Source organism: Lentinula edodes (genome assembly GCF_021015755.1).
Source record: "Lentinula edodes strain Le(Bin) 0899 ss11 chromosome Unknown C8R40scaffold_17, whole genome shotgun sequence".
Taxonomy (NCBI): Eukaryota; Fungi; Basidiomycota; class Agaricomycetes; order Agaricales; family Omphalotaceae; genus Lentinula; species Lentinula edodes.
Genome location: NW_025764323.1, coordinates 482,558 through 499,957, shown reverse-complemented (window position 1 = coordinate 499,957; position 17,400 = coordinate 482,558). Strand labels below are relative to the sequence as shown.

The window sequence follows — 17,400 nt, the reverse complement described above, 5'->3', positions numbered from 1 at the left end:
ATCTGGGTCTCAATTACAGTCCTCTTGATACGAATCTATGCATGAAAATGTCACCATTCACAGCATAGATGTCTAGCCAAAATTTAGGCGTGTCATCGGTCAAATTTATCCTTTGTCTGAAAAGGAGCTAATCACCCTTAAAGACTTTATTGACAAACAGCTGGCTACTGGTGCCATCACCCCATCTTCCTCGCCTCACAGTGCTCCGGTACTCTTCGTTCCCAAGAAGGATGGGAAACTTTGGCTTTGCGTCACCAAGAAGGACTGCTATCCACTGCTGTTGATCTCGGACCTCCTCGACGCTCCGAAATTGGCTAAAATCTACACCAAATTGGACCTCGCTCATGCTTATCATCAAGTCAGAATTGCAGAAGGTGATGAATGGAAACGACCTTTCGAACCCAATATGGCTCCTATGAATGGAAGGTTATGCCTTTCGGTCTTACTAATGCACCTGCTGCTTTCCAATGTTTTGTTAATGACATCTTCTCTGACATGCTAGATGTTTGTGTCATCGTTTACCTTGACGACATTCTGATTTACTCCGACACGCCGGAGGAATACCAAGAACACATCAAGGAAGTTCTTCGGTGGTTATGGAAGCATTGGCTTTATGCCAATCCTGACAAATGCGAGTTCAATATGGATACCATTGAGTATTTGGGTTATATTCTTTCTCCTGACAGATTGACCATGTCCAAAGAGAAAGTACAGACCATTCTGGAATGGCCTGTTCCAAGGAAGGTTAAGAAGATTCAGTGCTTCCTGGGGTTTGCAAACTTCTATTGTCATTTTATTTATAATTATAGTGATATTGTTGTGCCGATGACTCGGCTTACCCAGAAAGGCGCTTCCTGGATCTGGGACAACGATTGTCAAGAGGCTTTTGAAAACCTCAAAACTGCTTTTACTTCTGCATCCATTCTTGCTCACTGGGAACCCAATTGTCCTATTATCATGGAAACCAACACTTCCGACTACGCCATTGAAACCAATGCTTCCGATTATGCCATTGCAGCGATTCTCTCCATTCAAATTGTTGACGGTGAAATTCATCCTCTAGCCTTCCTCTCCAGAACCCTTCATGCTGCGGAGCTCAACTACAACACTCACGACAAGGAGCTCCTCGCCATTTTTGAAGCTTTTAAAGCTTGGTGTCACTATCTGGAAGGTTCGGGTGATCCGGTGGACGTCGTTACTGATCACAAAAATCTTGAGTATTTTTCTACTACCAAGATTCTCACCCGTCGACAGGTCCATTGGTCAGAGTATCTCCACCAATTCAACATGGTAATTCACTTCCGACCGGGAAAGCTCAGTGAAAAACCCGGTTCAATAACTAGACGCTGGGACGTCTATCCCAAAGAGGGGGATATTGGCTATGCGCAAGTCAACCCTCACAACTTCCGACCTATCTTCACTAATGAGCAACTGACTACATCTCTTCGAGCTACCTTCTTAGAAGGCCCAATGCTCTGAGCTTCCATCATCATGGATATCGAGGCTTTGCATCAAGCAATCATTCTCACTCTTCTGAAGGACCCGAGCTCCGTTGTTGGTTTGGAACTTGCAAAAGATCCTTCCAATGAACGTTGGAGCTTAGGTAGTGATGGGTTATTATGCCTTGATGACCGTATTTATGTCCCAAATCACAGCAATCTTCGCCTTCAAGTTCTCCGCTACTTTCACGATCATCCACTCTCAGGCCATTTTGGCCAGAACCGAACTCTAGAGGCAGTACGTCGTCGATACACCTGGCCCAAGGTCAGAGACTTCATTCGTGACTACGTTACTTCCTGCACAACTTGTGGTCGCAATAAGCCTCGGCGCCACCGGCCATACCGCTTGTTGAAACCTTTGCCGGTTCCAGTCCGACCCTGGGATTCGATCTCCATGGACTTCATTGAGCAACTGCCAATGTCGAATGGTTATACAGCTATTCTAGTCGTTGTGGATTGATCTTCCAAGCAAGCTATCTTCATTCCAACTTTCAATACTATCACTTCTGAACAACTAGCTGAGCTTTTCGTTATTCATGTCTTCTCTAAGCATGGTGTTCCTAATCATGTTACTTCTGATTGTGGTTCCGAATTTGTTTCGGCGTTTTTCTGGGTTCTCGGCAAAGTGCTCTCCATGGAACTTCATTATACCTCTGGATATCATCCGGAAGCCGATGGGCAGACCGAGCATGTCAACCAAACTCTCAAGCAGTACATCAGGATCTATTGCTCCTACCAACAGGATGACTGGTCGCACTTACTTCCGATCGCTGAATTCACCTATAACAATGCTCCTAATGCTTCCACTGGTATTACTCCATTCTTTGCTAACAAAGGATACCATCCTAACAACACCGTTCGGCCCAAGGTCGACATGAAGTCTGATCTAGCGAGAGACTTCATCGTTAACCTCGATGAACTCCACGTCTTTCTTCGAGAGGAAATCCTTCTAGCTCAATTACAAGGAACAAGCTGACAGGAAAAGAATCTTGCACCTGGAGTTCCTGATCGGCTCCGAAGTATTTGTTCTTGCTAAGCACATTCAATCTACTTGTCGTACTGAAAAATTCTCTGAAAAATATCTTGGTCCTTTCAAGGTCATCAGTTGACCTGGTACTTTATCTTATGAGCTCAAGCTCCCGGATTATCTTTGCCAGATTCACCCGGTCTTCCATGTCTCACAACTGGAGCCAGTTACGCTGAACCCATTCCCAAATCAAACTCAATCTCCTCCACCTCCAATCGAAGTTGATGGTAAAAAGGAGTACAACGTTGCCGAAATCCTTCACTTCAAGCTGGATAGAAGGTATAAGTGTTGCCCTTTATGCTACTATATCCGGTGGGCCGGTTACAAAGGTACCGATGATTAATTCTCCTGGGTTGCTGCTGATGAATGGTACTTGCTTTCCATACTGGATACCCTCAAAAACCTGGACCTTAATCACAAAAAACATTTCATTCCTTTTCCCAAAACTCCGTTCTCTGCTGAAGTTCACTTCACTGCGTCAAGAGGGTAAACACAATGATAGCAAATTGAGTGTTTATCCTCTTCCTCATATTGTTCATTTTCACTTTTCATTACTGATTAACTTGGTTCATTTACTTATTTTTCACTTACACTTAAACTACTACTTCAAACTAATTATTTCTTCCGCTGCCCCGCGGCCCGTTTGCTTTCAGTTTCAAAGACGCAATAATATTTTTATATACAAAAAACTCAAAAAATAAAGAGGCAACAAGGAAGCAATAAGAATACAAGATGTCCGATGTTCCGATGTCCTTCTTCCTCTCCTCCTCGGCCACTTTCCTCGCGGCTTCTTCTTCCACCCTTTTCTTCTTTGCTGCGGCCTCCGCCTTCCTCTCCTTTACCCTCTGCACCCTTGCTAAAGCCCTCCTCATTATTTCCTCCTCATCTTGGTCATCATCATCACCACCGGCGGTCCTGGGGGTGGGCGGAGTTGGGGGCGGGTTAGAGGGTCCAGTGGTGGGACAGGAGCGAGTGTTGGTGGTTGTGGTAATATTTCGGCTGGCGGACATTTTGGACTTAGAAAATTTCAAGGAAAAGTTAGGCCCACAGCGGTAAAACCCTAGCCCTTTTTATAGGAGAAAAACAGTGCACAGACTAGCTAAAATTTTCCTTCAAATTGTGTTCGGTTTACGGTGACAGGAAATTTTTCCTTGACTAATAATTAGTGATGGAATCAATTTTGGTCTTATTGGCTTTCAAGGGCTCAAGCCTAAGAGGGGGATACTGTCAAGTCCATGCCTCGGTGCCCCATTCTGCCACTTGGTATACCGAGATCTACCATTTATTGTAATCTCATTCTTATTGTTCTTTCTTGCTACACATACCCATTCATTCTAGTCTCTCCTTATTGTCTTTTTCTCTACCCTGCAGGTACTACTCGTATAGCTCCTAGTAGTTAGTCTGGCACTCTGCCCCGATGTGCCGATCCATAGATATAAATACTGCCTGTACGATACTGTAGTTCCTCAGTTTAATTATCAACTTAAATTCTCCTCTACAACTTAGTCTTTAGGCTCGTTGCCTTGAAATACTCTCTACTCTATCCTTAGGACTTATAAGTTCTTTGGTTTGCTCCTCGTTGATATGCTGACTCTGGGCTATGCATAAAATGCTAATGCAAGCTTTAACACTCACACCAACACCAACACAAACCATCATCAAACACTAAGTTCAAGGGGGTTTATTATTGAAAAAGCAAGATAACACTGCAACTCTACAAATATCTACATCATGTGGGTATAATGTATAGGTTGAATAGTTTTTCTTCTTGAGATTCTATCAAACTCGGGCATGCTAAATCTTTCTTTGACTTTATCTGAACTGAACAAAACCTCTGATTTGTATTATACACTACAAGTACAATCCACAGAAAGAGTGTGCACTACTCACAGCACTCTGACTGCTATTAACTCTGAAGCATAATGGTAATCTGTGACTTTGAACTTTCTTTCTTTCTGTCTTTCTTAAACTCTAACTTGTTTAAAGTGAAAGTTAACACTGTATCATCTTTGTTTAAAGTGCACTTGTCACTATAGCCAGAAGCTACTAACCAACCAACCAAATCCTCTCAGAAGTGGGGGGGAAAGTGCTTGTTCTCATTCAGAGGTCAGCACCCTCCTTATATATCCTCAAAACAACCCTTGACAACTGATATCAATCATTGTAGCATGTGGAATTCTTGTAGCATGTGCTGATTTTGATGGAAATCATGCTGCATCTCGGAGTAGCATGTGGACCTGTTGTACCATGTGCTACCTTTGATGGAAATCATGCTGTACCTCGGAAGGCTTTCCGGATGAGGGACATATGCTAAATCAATCCTGATATTCTCGGAATTAACTCCAGAGGTCCAGAATATTGTTATCTTTCAATCTTATCATTCAGCTCTATTGAAATGCTATACAAAGGTGAAGCTCGGAACACTTTAATTCTGCAGATATTGTCATAGTCCAAGTCAAACACAAGTGTGGGTTTAGTATTAGAGCTTTGTTACTTGGAAATACAACTGTATTATGCTATGAAGACCCACTTAAGTGTCATTCAGATGCAATCACTGTGTAGATCTGTGTAATTTCTCTGAATACAATGTACTGTCCAATCTCAGTATCACTGATAGTACTTTACAGTTGAAAATGCATAATTACTGCATTATAGACTCAAATAAAAATGGGTCATATCATTGTCATTGGCATTACCGCTGCTCCGACTTGGCTGCTTCTGGTTTTCTTCTTCTCTACTCTCAATCTCCGGGGACTAGCAGCGTAACGGCGGTGTTGTTAATAACTTCACTACTGTCCCATTCAACCCTCTGCCCTTAGACACCCTGTGGCCTCTGGCATGGTTATACGGTGTACATGATCTTAACAGGGAGTGCGAATTGCATCAGTGAAAACAGCCCTCTTGTAATGTTCATCGTCCCTTGCAATTCATATTACAAGCAGTGTAAGGTTCAGTAATACCAAGCAGCACAAAATATCTTTGTTCCAGACGTCCTATTGGTGAATTCAGCTCATTCCTTAGCGGAGGAATGGGTGACGTACTGGAATAGTAATCGAGCTCCTAAAGTCAATGGCCAGGTCCTTGATGGTTGTGCAGTTTTCAAGATAACAATGGATAATGCTACCAATGTAACCACCTTCCTCCTGTAGTTCTAATTTCAGCATATTATCTGCAAAACAATGCACTGAATGCCCGCTGCTTGGTCCACCCACAATAGTGAGTGAAATGAGGTTGTTTTTCCAGTGTTCAATGAATGCATTTATGTCGCGACGAGGCAGGAAGCGGGAGGCGGGAGGTCCAGATATGCCTAGGAGCGACAGTGGCAGAGCAAAGAGGCACAGAAACAAGCACAAAGCACAGATGAAAGAAATAATGATCTCGAACAACAGTGGGATAGCGTCAAAGGCCAATCACACCAGCAATCAAAAGGGAATCTAGTTGCCCAATGACCAAGTTAGATAGGTAGTATCTAAAAGGATACAAGTACTTGCCTAGTTGCCCAATGACCAAGAGGTCGAGATGGGGAACTAGGGCCTGTCTACTGTCCTTTATATACTACTCTTGTCTACTGAGTAAGCGATTGTAAATAACGATGCGATATAGAACAAGAGTGAGGAATCAATATATACGAGTAATAATGAGTCGATAATGAACCATAATGAACTAATCGATGAATAAGGATGAGTTGTATGGAAGCGTACGGAAACAAATGGAACTAATGGGATGATCGTGTGATGAAGTACAATAAACATGTGAAAACAGATTGATGGGAACACACCGCGCTGATGGCGCATCAAAGGGTGCATCATGAGACTTCATGACAATTTACATTTGCTAACGATCCTTCAAAATGATGAAGTTGTTCCGGTGATTTTTCTAGGTTTAGGTCAGGAATGGGATTTAAGTTGAATACATTATACTGGAGATGCAAAGATTCGAGGTTCGGATGGCATTGCAAAAATCAGGAGACATGAATGTACTGATAACTTGGTTCTTCAAGAGAAAAACTGCGCAGCACAGGGAACGTGAAGAGATCATCATAGAACATTTTTACAAAACCAACAGGCCATGTTAAATCAAATTCCCATTGAGATATGGCTATGCATTTACAGATTTGGAGGCTTCTCATTAAAAGCACTCGCACAAGTCAGTACAACGTTGCAAGCACCTGCTTACGAATGCCTCAGATTCCAATCACAACAGTTCCAAGATGTTCAATCATTGACCGATGCAGGTGAAGCATGGGCTGATGCAGGTGGAAGAGTGTACCCACTAATAAAAATGGTACACCTGGGCATGGCAGGTCAAAGGAGCGAAGACAACAATGCAAATTGGCAGGGGGTGCTCAATATTTTGAAGTCGTTGAAGTTCTCGCACTATGTCACATGCATAGTGAATATTGAGAAACTGATCATAACCAACAGAGTCATGGGGGCAGAGTTACTCACATTAATTACGAAGGTAACAGACTTGCATACATTGTCACTGGAACGGGTTGACATCATCAACACAGGACCGGACGTGGATTTGGGAAGACTTAATATTGAACACCTGCGGCTGGCCAACTGTCATGCCCTGCCTACAACCAGACCAACCCCAGTACCCGCCACACGTTGTCACCACTCTATCCACCTCCTGCACTTCCCCTACACCTCCCAAGTCACCTCCCCAAGTACCATCATGCACCTCCATCCTGCACCTTCCCCACACAAGTATCACCATATACCTACCCAAACGTCCTTCACCGACACACTATCATACCCCGACCGCCACCAGATCCGTCTCAGCACCAACCAGGAGCTCCCGCATGTCGTAAACCCCCAAGACAGATCCGTTACCCGAGCACCTGATGACTTCCCCAACACACGTACATTCCCCGGCGCGCATACAGGACCCCCTACAGAAACTCCATTAAGTATCAATCTCGATTACCGCCTCATGTTCACTAGATCCCCTGATGTTCCCTTGTCCACTTCCCGTACCTATTTAAGTAGCTCTGACACGTCCCCAAGCCCCAGCTTGGTATATTTTGAACACACACCCTTTTGCATAGGTCCAGTCCCTGTCCCTTTGTACCTGCTAACCATACAGATTTCTCTTTACTCTCTGTTTCTCTACCTCTGTTTCTCTTTACTCTTGTCTACTGTCTCTCTGATCGTCTATACAATCAAATATACACTTTTACTTCAAGTCCAAGCCATCCGAGTGAGTCTCCGAGCTCCCTCGAACATTACTAAAGCTCCCCAACGCCTAAACGCTTTGGTGAGCTACCCTTCCCCAAACCTCCCAGAGCTCCCTAGCTACTTCGTAAGCTTCGGGACCTCTATCTAAGTAATGTCGAAGCTACCCCTCACATTGTTACCACCTCCCACACTCGAGGATGCCCATCCTTAAGCCCAGTTCCCAGGGACCTACCCTCCCTGGCATATACCTTCTCGGGAGCTTACACTCTTGAGACCCATTCACATCTACAACCTACTCGATCCTATATTGATGTTCGCGTGAGTACAACTCCTACTACGCAATATCGTATGGTCCCGCACTCTTACTTAACCTCCCTATGCCTTAGGGACCTCCCTGGACCTCCTAGGAACACCCTCAAGGGTCATCATCCCGTCTTCCAGCCACTACTAGGTCATTCCCGTCCTCGGTCGTGGTTCCCGTAGCTCCCTTCGAGCTCCAGCCTGCTCCTAGCACGCTACAACATAAACCTTCATATACCAAAACCTACCCTAAGACCTATTCTGACCCAGGTCTTACACCAACACCACATGGTCTGCAGGTAATGGAGAAGGAAAAATGTTTATAGCATGCAATTTGCTGCAAGCACTGGTCATTGTGTGGGGTAATGAGGGATGTGAAGAAAGGGAAGGATGGGAGGGGTGGTCGGACGCCTCTTGCAGATTGGTAACAGTGCTCAGTGACCGACATTTGTGGAACAAAGGTTTATTGCGGTTCTAGGGATGTTCGAACATTTAACAGAGTTGCATGTGGAAGGTATGTTGTCACCATTCAGGGAGGACAATACACTGAAACACCCATTTTCCGACACGCTATTGAAATATGAGGGCCCAACTCAGTTACTGAAAATAAATTGTGGACTCCCGAGGCTGAAGACATTAATGTTAACAAATGAAGGCTTGTTAGCAGATGAAGTGGATGAAGTAATGATTCAAGTCAATGACGTTATCAACCTGAAGGTGAATGTGTTTATTGCAGATACAAACATGTTGTGCAAGCTACTCTCAGTAAGGAAGCATCTATGTAAGCTGGAAGTACAGTTCTGCAATGATGTGAATGAAACAGTGAGTATTTTACAACAAATTTGAAAATGATACAGTACTAAGTTACAGAAGGAAGAAGTATTAAAGAACTTGGAGGAAATGCTGGATTTTAACTCACCACTTTGGGCATTATTCGTAACAGCTGACGGCCCATTTGAGAGCCCCATTAATCACAGTCACTTCATGATCAGAACATTGAAGACTTTAAAGCTTTATGTCCGGAGCTGGAGATCATTGGAATAGATGACCAAACATGGAGAAACAAGCATGGAATATGGAGCAAGTATATTGACGTTTAAATCATAAACCATGTTGTAGAGACAGTAGTGACTGACGAAAAGGGATTCCTTATGAACGGTATAGAAAATACAGAATTGTAAAGATCTGAAAGCGCTTAATGTGTGAAAAAAATGCACGGGCGCTTGGTAAAGACGGGTGGCAAAGGACTGATCTCACCTTGCTTGCAAAGGTCATTTGTTACTTGATATTATTAGTGCTGCGGAAATTTTACCCATGGTTTCGGCGCTTGTTTCTAATTCTAACCTGTCATTTTTGTCCTGTTTAACCACATGTCTACCATATGTCATATGCATGCAATTCACCCATACACTTCCTGGCCGGACTTCGGATTAATAACCTTGTGACCATCATTGTATTTATTTATTGTTCCGAGCTTTCATCGAGGTCTTCTGACTGTATTTGGGATGTATATAAGCTAGAATACTTTGTACGTTGTAGTCAAGCTTGAAATCAAGTGTACCATCTTATCCCAGTCTTTAATATCTTCTTTACCCTTTGCTTCCGGACTCCCGGATCATAGGAACCCATCTAGGCTGCTCATCTTGACATTATATCCTTGCCATTATATTCCCGGGGACACAACAGTATGTGAAGGGTGTTGCTAATAGCTTCACCGATGTCCCACTCCCAGTGTGCACTACAGGCCAATACTCAGCTCCGGACCTCGGAGTTATCCCGGGCCATATCCGGCCCATATCCGACCTCAGAACCTCTATAGTTATTGACCTGTAGGCACGGTCTTGTCACCATACCAGTGTCCCTCCACTGTTGTGTGCAGCATGCTCAGGTAGGTCAGCAGGTATTCACTTCCTGTTCAAATAACAACTCCAGCTGTTCCTTGTCCTGTTCCCACTCTGCCTCCTTTATGTATCTACCACAAGTTCTGTCAAGTCCATGCCGCGGGCCTCCATTCTGCCGCTCGGTACTCTGAAGATCTGCTCTTTATTGTAATCTCACTCTTATTGTTCTTTCTTGCTACACATACCCTTTCGTTCTAGTTCCTCCTTATTGTCTTTTACTTTACCCTGCAGGTACTACTCGTATAGCTCCTAGTAGTTAGTCTGGCGCTCCGCTCCACTGCGCCGTTCCGTAGATATAAATACTGCCTGTACGCTACTGTAGTTCCTCAGTTTAATTATCAACTTAGATCTCCCTTCCCAACTTAACTCTTCTCTAAGTCTTCAGGCTCAACGCCTTGAAGTACGTTCCACTCGACCTTAGGACTTGAACGTTCTCTGGTCCGCTCTGACTTGGCTGCTCCTCAGTTCCTCCCTTCTCTACTCTCGATCTCCGGGGACTAACGGCGTAACGGCAGTGTTGTTAATAACTTCACTACTGTCCCATTCGTCTTCCGCACTTAGGCACCTTGTGGCTTTGGCACGGTTACACGGTGTACATGATCTTAACAAGTTTAGTCTATGACGTATGGCTGAAATCAGTTGACAGATATTCATGCCAGGGCGCAAGCCACCTTTGTACCTGCTGAACACCACCAACCACCTTCATATCAAATAAGTATGGGCAACTCCCTGCCACTTGGGCTGTGAGAACAAAATTTTTGCATAGATCGGCATGGCACCTGTTAAGCAAATCTTTTGCACTGTTGTTTGAGATATTAGAATACACAATACCCTAATTCATGATGCTCAGATGGTTTAGATTGTAGATTACATTGATGTTGACAGAAAACATCTCATAATTTCCAATGAATACTAGATATTCTTACATGTATCATCTCAAAGATACCCAAAATGTCTGAATGTTTTCTGTTAATATGAATCATCTATGTGAGATACACTAATCCTGATGGTTTTTAGAAAGATCCCATAGCGTGAACCACCATTCTGAGCCTCCCCCCCCCAGAATGAGTTTAATCTTATATAATCTGTATTTCTACTAAGCAAAGTCTTCTTGTCGCATCCCTATTGCTTTGACATGTTACCCAAGATACAAAAACCTGTGTATGCCTAATGTGGCTGACCATTGTCCTAGTGTAAGGTGTCATGAAGTCTCATGATGCGCCCTTCGATGCACCATCAGCGGTGTGTTCCCATCAATCTCTTTTCACATGTTTATTGTACTTTATCACACAATCATCCCATTAGTTCCATTTGTTTCCATACGCTTCCATACAACTCATCCTTATTCATCGATTAGTTTATTATGGTTCATTATCGACTCATTATTACTCGTATATATTGATTCCTCACTCTTGTTCTATATCGCATCGTTATTTCCAATCGCTTACTCATTAGACAAGAGTAGTATATAAAGGACAGTAGACAGACCCTAGTTCCCCATCTCGACCTCTTAGTCATTGGGCAACTAGGCAAGTACTTGTATCCTTTTAGATACTACCTATCTAACTTGGTCATTGGGCAACTAGATTCCCTTTTGATTACTGGTGTGATTGGCCTCTGACGCTATCCCACTGTTGTTTGAAATCATTATTTCTTTCATCTGTGCTTTGTGCTTGTTTCTGTGCCTCTTCGCTCTGCCACCGTTGCTCCTAGGCATATCCAGACCTCCCGCCTCCCGCTTCCTGCCTCGTCACGACATAAGGTCCAGGAAAGCACAAATGTTCTTCGAAAAAGGATCATCAGGAGAACTGCTGCTGCTAGACTTGCAAGGCAGTCTAAGCATGATCCTGACTAAGACCCTCCCGGAAATACTTCCAATGCTGATAATGACAAGGAAAACAATGGATTCATATTGACTCAGGGCATTTTTATATACACTAGATGCATAATTAGTACTCTAATGAATTCCGATCCCTCATGAAGTGAATGAATGTGGAGGCAAAGGTTCAGCACAAATGATTTTGGAACCAAAGACTAAGCGCCCACTTAGTCAGCACACAGAAACTTTGGTGGGGCTGCCCATACTCACATCAAATAACAAATCCAGCTTTTCTACTGCCCTGTTCTTACTCTAAGAGAAGGCAGCAGAGCTGTCTTCTCAGAGGATAAGATAAGATGTGGCAATGAGAGTGGGTGCTTATTGCTTTTGAACTATGCTCTCATCGTCGAAACTCACTCAAGCTCGTTTTGTGATCTTACCCTCCCTTCCCTCTTTCACTCAAGTGTCCAGTCTTCTGACAAAGACGCTCCAGGCTCAGCCAAACCGCGTTTTGTGTGTTTTCCCACCCAAGCGGGGCTGCGCTCCAGGCAAAACCTCATTCATTAGTTAATAGCACCCGTCAATGCTCTTTTCATTCCCAGTGAGCTTGGTGGAGTGAATACTTATCTTATTTTGCCACTTCCATGTCCTTATCACAAGTTGCTGACTGACATTTCAACATATTGTTTACACACAGAGTTTTTTCCTCTGTTTTGTCTCAGATTCCATGTGCGACGTTGCACTGTTAGCCTTTACTTTGTGCTGCACCCGCAACCACCCCTTTACTCTGCTTGACCTGTTTCCAGCTACTTGATGTTGAACCTGTTCCACACTATCCCCACTGATTCGGCCATGCAACAGGGCTCTGAGTTCCTCGGTAATGGGTTGAAGCCTACGGCAGGTACAACAGCCACAGTTGCGAAGGTTGCTTCTTTCACATTTGGGGAGGAGGAACATCTGTCGAAAGGTATGTGTAGCTGATATATGTGATTGTACATTGATGACTTTCTGCTTGCGAGCAGAGTCAGTTAATGCCAATGGTAAACAGCATTCAAGTGCACCAAATACAAAAGCGGGGCCTTCCAAGGTGGCTAGGACCACCGGGTTGGCCAAAGACCGAAGGCCACATACAGTTGTCTGTTTTTATTGTTTATGTATGTTCATTTCAATTCAACTCCTTGTAGTCAGGCTGTATTATTTTACAACAGCTTCGATAATATATGTATCTGTTATGTATTGAGCTTCACTGCAGAGAGGTGCAATTTGCACGTGACTTACCAGAACACCTCAAGCAAGATTTGTGTCCCCTGCTATCTTTGATGAATATTCGAGTACCGGTTTTATCGTGAGAAAAATTCGTAGATACTGGTAGACGAGATGCCGTGACAAACTTCAAGCTTCAATTTCGTCATGCCTCGTACTACGAAATTCCCAATAAAATCTCGCCACAATCCATTACTCGCTCAGCTGGACGACGATGAACGTGAAGCGAGATATGGTCGTATATCTGAGCCTGGAAGGCGCCAAAAACCATCTAAAAAGTTTCCAGAAGACGATGAAAACGTAGAAGTCGAGATTTCAATTTTGAGGCTTCGCCTATCATCTCATAATTTCATTCCTTTGTTCAAGGTTGCACTTGACTCGAAAACCTCGAGACGCATTTTCGAATTGGCAAAAACCCAGCAAGACGAGTTGGATGCGTTGGACGAAGAAATTGTAGAAGATGCGCCGCAGGAACGGATGGCTAAAATTGTAAACGCTGTAGACGATGATGAGGATGAGGACGACGGAAGCGACAGCGATATGAGAGAAGAAATGGAAGAGATATTTGTGAGTTATGAATTCCGTTTTATTCATGAGCAGTATGGATAATGCTTCCTTAGGAAATCGATCCAGACGACATGGAAACCCTAGATGCATTGCTACCTCATGACATTGGTGAACGAAGAACTCTGGCCGACATTATATTCTCAAAGCTCGATGAAAATGTCGGTGCCATTCAGAAAGTGCAACAGAAAGGTGAAGGGATATCGCTTCTCATGCACTACGTTCCCTTTTATTCGAGCCCCATAGACCCTTCAAAACCGGATCCAGCATTAGGACTTGACCCGATGGTGGTTGAAATGTACACAAAGTACATATGCGCAGCTCATTCCTGATGTCGTGCAGCTAATCTAATTTCAGATTAGGCCTATACCTCAGCAAGTATAAGTCAGGATCTCTTCCCAAACCGTTCAAAGTTATCCCTACTTTTCCCGCATGGGCACGTATCCTCGCACTCACCGAACCTGAAAACTGGTCGCCTCATGCATGCCGTGCTGCGACTCGGATATTTATCTCAACCACGAAGCCAGCTCAGGCCCAACTTTTCCTCAGTGTAGTTCTTTTAGAAGCAGTACGCGAAGATATCCGAGAGAATAAGAAACTGAATGTCCAATATTACGAGGCTTTGAAGAGGGCTCTGTATAAGCCCAGCGCGTTCTTTAAGGGTATTCTCTTCCCCATGCTCAACGTACGTGCTCGCGTTATGAGAAGTATCTACAGCTCATACTATTTCAGCAAGGGTGTACCTTAAGGGAAGCTGCTATCATGGCATCCATCCTGGCTAAAGTGAAAATACCTGTTCTCCATGCCTCTGCCGCGTTGTTGCACATCGCGGAAATGGATTATACAGGTGCTTAAATCATACTTGTTCGTTTTCTTCTCTCTCATCTACAACTATCACAGGTCCCAACTCCCTTTTCATTCGGGTTCTGATCGACAAAAAGTTCGAACTCCCTTTCAAAGTTGTCGACGCCCTCGTTTTTCATTTCATCCGGCTTTCCAACACCTACAAACCACGCAGTCGTCACGAATCCGAGCATCTTCCAGTGCTTTGGCATCAGAGTCTACTCGCTTTCGTGCAACGGTGAATATCTATCTATCTACATATGTGAACCTTTTCATTAAATTCATTGTCTTAGATACGCCTCCGATCTGACTCCTGACCAGAAGGATGCCTTACTTGATGTTATACGAGCAACATCACACCCACAAATCAGTGCCGAGGTCCGACGTGAACTAGTCAATTCTGTCGTGAGGGGTGTACCAAAGGAGAGAACGCATGGGGATGTCGAGATGGCATGAAATATCGAGCCTCTATTGACGTTGACGCGCTAGAGAAGTATCTAGAGAGGACTTTGAAGGGTGTAAGGCTACCACTTGGTGTTCAGCAGTTTAAAGTGCGCGTACACTTCATCCACCAAGTAATCATTCGATAACTTATCGTTTCACAGTTTGGCCAATCAAATCCAACGTATTTTCTCACAGACGCTAACAATACACGCTATGTTCCAGTGGTATAAGCCGCGGTGAGGGCTTTAACTTTGCCTTGGTCTACTTTGTCCGAGATCAGCATAAGTGAATAAATAGATCATTCCATTGAGCATTCAAAACTCTGACAGAACTCTGACTGGAGGACGTCAGGATTCGGAGGTTTGTGAGTGTATGCGGGAAGGGCATAGAGACATGAACGCGCCGCTCCATTCGAAAACGGGGACCGGAGTCTCAATGTGCACACGCACGCACAGGTTAGATTAAGAGCGCTTACATGCAGGAGGAACTATTTTGTGAGTAAAGTGAGTAAAGGAGGAGGGGGGAAATGTTTGAAGGTACTTCGCAAATTCCTGAAGGCTTGGTAATTCTTGAATTTCACATATGCCACTTGCGATCACAGTGCATTCGAGTTGATGTTCATCCCGAAGTGTTCACCGGGTATGGTCAACAAATTCAAAATCGGAGTTGTGGATCCTGAAACGTCCTGGAAATAAATATTGAAGTGGCAAGTCTGTCGACGAACCGTATTGAAATCAAGGCCAAGGCTGTTCAAGAAGAACTCTGGAAAACTTGAACTGGGAAATGGATGCGTGAATACAGACATGGGTTTATTCGGCTCCTCCTTCAACACTACCACCACCACTACCTTCAACTCTTCGCTCCAAATGCCTAACAAAGCGCTCTCCCCGACTCTTTCCGCGTCCTTTTCTTCGCCAAGGTCGGGAATACGACGAAACATTTTTGCAAAGGACTCAAGTTTCAAGATTTTCAAACAGTATGTGCGCGTACTTTTCCAAGACATTGGAATCTCATCTTCGCCTGAATTTTTCTAGTGAGAGCTCTAACGTGCTTCAGTTTTGTCTCATTGACCCGTGATATAGATCCTCCCTCTCACTGTTAATGACCACAGTATTCCTTTTGTGCAGTGTGTCGTCTTCCGAGTTGGCCTAACGCTAGGCTTAAGAGCACACAAAAAGTCGAATCTATCAACATTTTGAGGAACCAAATACAATTTAACAACACACAAGAACTAGTCGCATAAAACAGAATTTCAGCTCTCTAAATCGTAAATGTCTCGAAGAAGGAGCAACGGTGCGCAAAAGCGTGAAGAAACATACACCACACTGCTCTGCAGTTGAAATTACTCTGGAGCTTAGCTTGTTCTTCCGACGCGAAAAAGAGATTGATACATATCAGTGAAACCGACAACGAAAGCAACTGGAGAACTTGAAGCAAGTTCGTACACTCACCCATACGTTCCATACCCTGCACCAGCGCCAGTGGATATCGAGTTGGGCATACACGTCGTGCGGCGGTAAAATGAGAACCCTGACTTTCTCTGACAAGCTATCAGGCATAACATAGAATAATGAAGAGAGGAAGCAGAATAACATATATCAATATTCTGGGACATCTGCGGTGAAGGAAGACAAAACTAAATGACTGACTTCCAGGGACATAATGCTGCCCATCAAGCTTGATCGAGCATGGACTACCAATCGGGCGTGTGGGCCCGCAAGCTTGCTGAGCCGCTGGGGCGGCGTCGGCGGACGTCATGGTTCCGGCTACAAGCAGGAGGAAGAAGCCGGCGAGAGTGAGGAACCTCATAGTATCGTCGTCAAAGTTATTGGTGGTGGTGTATGTGTCAAAGTAAGAAAAGTTACGATGTGAGTTGTCGTCGTCGATGTGGGTAAGAGGGCCAGCCTGAGGGAAAATGTTCTACAATTCCATGATCCTTCTATACCCTTTTTCGCTCCCCTAACAGCCCCTGACAGCCCTTGACCTCCCTTGACTCGGATGGGCACCTTGACACGAATCATCCTAAGGATCTGAGCTGATCTGAGCCAATAATAGCCTTGATAGAGTTGATGAATTACATAATACTTGATACCAGAACAATACCAGGTCACGATCATTCCTAGCTTTAGCAGGCCTTAGCCACTCTCTGCCACTCCCTGCCACTCCTTGCCACTCCTCACCCTGCATCATCGTTTAGTTTAAACGTTCTCAGCACCAGAATTTTCTCGAACCCAGGTACTGGAGCTTTGAAGGGCTATGTAAGTCTGATTGTAAGCAACCAAAATGCGTTGGCGATTCCATTATCCATGGAGCTATACATAGCTTAGTGCCTATCTGTGCCTATACGTCTAGTTACAATATTGTTCCTTTGTTCCGCTCCCTCCGGCCACTCTCCGTCTCTTGATCCTATGGACCATTTATATGGATGCGATGGAAAGCCTCACGCAGCCGCTGATGATCGATCGTACGGGGTAACCATAAAAAAAAGGCTAGACTTTGTTGAGTGACCTTGAAAAATTGCTGATTAGGCCACAGGAGGGAACTAGTACTCCGTTTG

At 44.2% G+C, this 17,400-nt stretch overlaps 3 protein-coding genes across 3 annotated transcripts; 2 read left to right on the top strand and 1 right to left on the bottom strand.

Annotated features, from left to right (window-relative positions):
* Positions 1 to 7,206: 7,206 nt before the first annotated feature.
* C8R40DRAFT_1237215 (uncharacterized protein) lies at positions 7,207 to 8,287 on the top strand (the record flags this gene model as incomplete). The annotated part of the gene is made up of 3 exons (XM_046233428.1): positions 7,207 to 7,548; positions 7,927 to 8,027; positions 8,096 to 8,287. The coding sequence occupies 3 exons, from the start codon at positions 7,207 to 7,209 to the stop codon at positions 8,190 to 8,192; spliced, it is 540 nt and encodes a 179-aa protein (XP_046086571.1). The 3' UTR covers positions 8,193 to 8,287.
* A 4,852-nt stretch (positions 8,288 to 13,139) lies between these two features.
* Positions 13,140 to 14,855, top strand: C8R40DRAFT_1044962 (Bystin-domain-containing protein; the record flags this gene model as incomplete). The annotated part of the gene is made up of 8 exons (XM_046224260.1): positions 13,140 to 13,298; positions 13,359 to 13,559; positions 13,613 to 13,748; positions 13,803 to 13,863; positions 13,914 to 14,241; positions 14,289 to 14,403; positions 14,457 to 14,637; positions 14,693 to 14,855. 8 exons carry the CDS (start codon positions 13,140 to 13,142, stop codon positions 14,853 to 14,855), a joined length of 1,344 nt encoding a protein of 447 aa, XP_046086570.1.
* A 1,161-nt stretch (positions 14,856 to 16,016) lies between these two features.
* C8R40DRAFT_1104337 (uncharacterized protein) lies at positions 16,017 to 17,083 on the bottom strand. The gene is given in 9 exon segments (XM_046228059.1): positions 16,017 to 16,207; positions 16,295 to 16,391; positions 16,493 to 16,568; positions 16,597 to 16,810; positions 16,829 to 16,879; positions 16,890 to 16,901; positions 16,920 to 16,937; positions 16,948 to 16,988; positions 17,009 to 17,083. The coding sequence occupies 4 exon segments, from the start codon at positions 16,650 to 16,652 to the stop codon at positions 16,104 to 16,106; spliced, it is 333 nt and encodes a 110-aa protein (XP_046086569.1). The 5' UTR covers positions 16,653 to 16,810; positions 16,829 to 16,879; positions 16,890 to 16,901; positions 16,920 to 16,937; positions 16,948 to 16,988; positions 17,009 to 17,083; the 3' UTR covers positions 16,017 to 16,103.
* Between the last annotated feature and the right edge of the window lie 317 nt (positions 17,084 to 17,400).

Bases quoted from the DNA above. Each gene is read 5' to 3' on its own strand.
- C8R40DRAFT_1104337 (XM_046228059.1), bottom strand. From the start codon at position 16,652: ATGAGGTTCCTCACTCTCGCCGGCTTCTTCCTCCTGCTTGTAGCCGGA. The intron at 16,392-16,492 runs GTCAGTCATTTA...TATGCCTGATAG, and splicing joins GCAGCATTATGTCCCTGGAA to CTTGTCAGAGAAAGTCAGGG. The intron at 16,208-16,294 runs GTGAGTGTACGA...TCGCGTCGGAAG, and splicing joins GCAGGGTATGGAACGTATGG to AACAAGCTAAGCTCCAGAGT.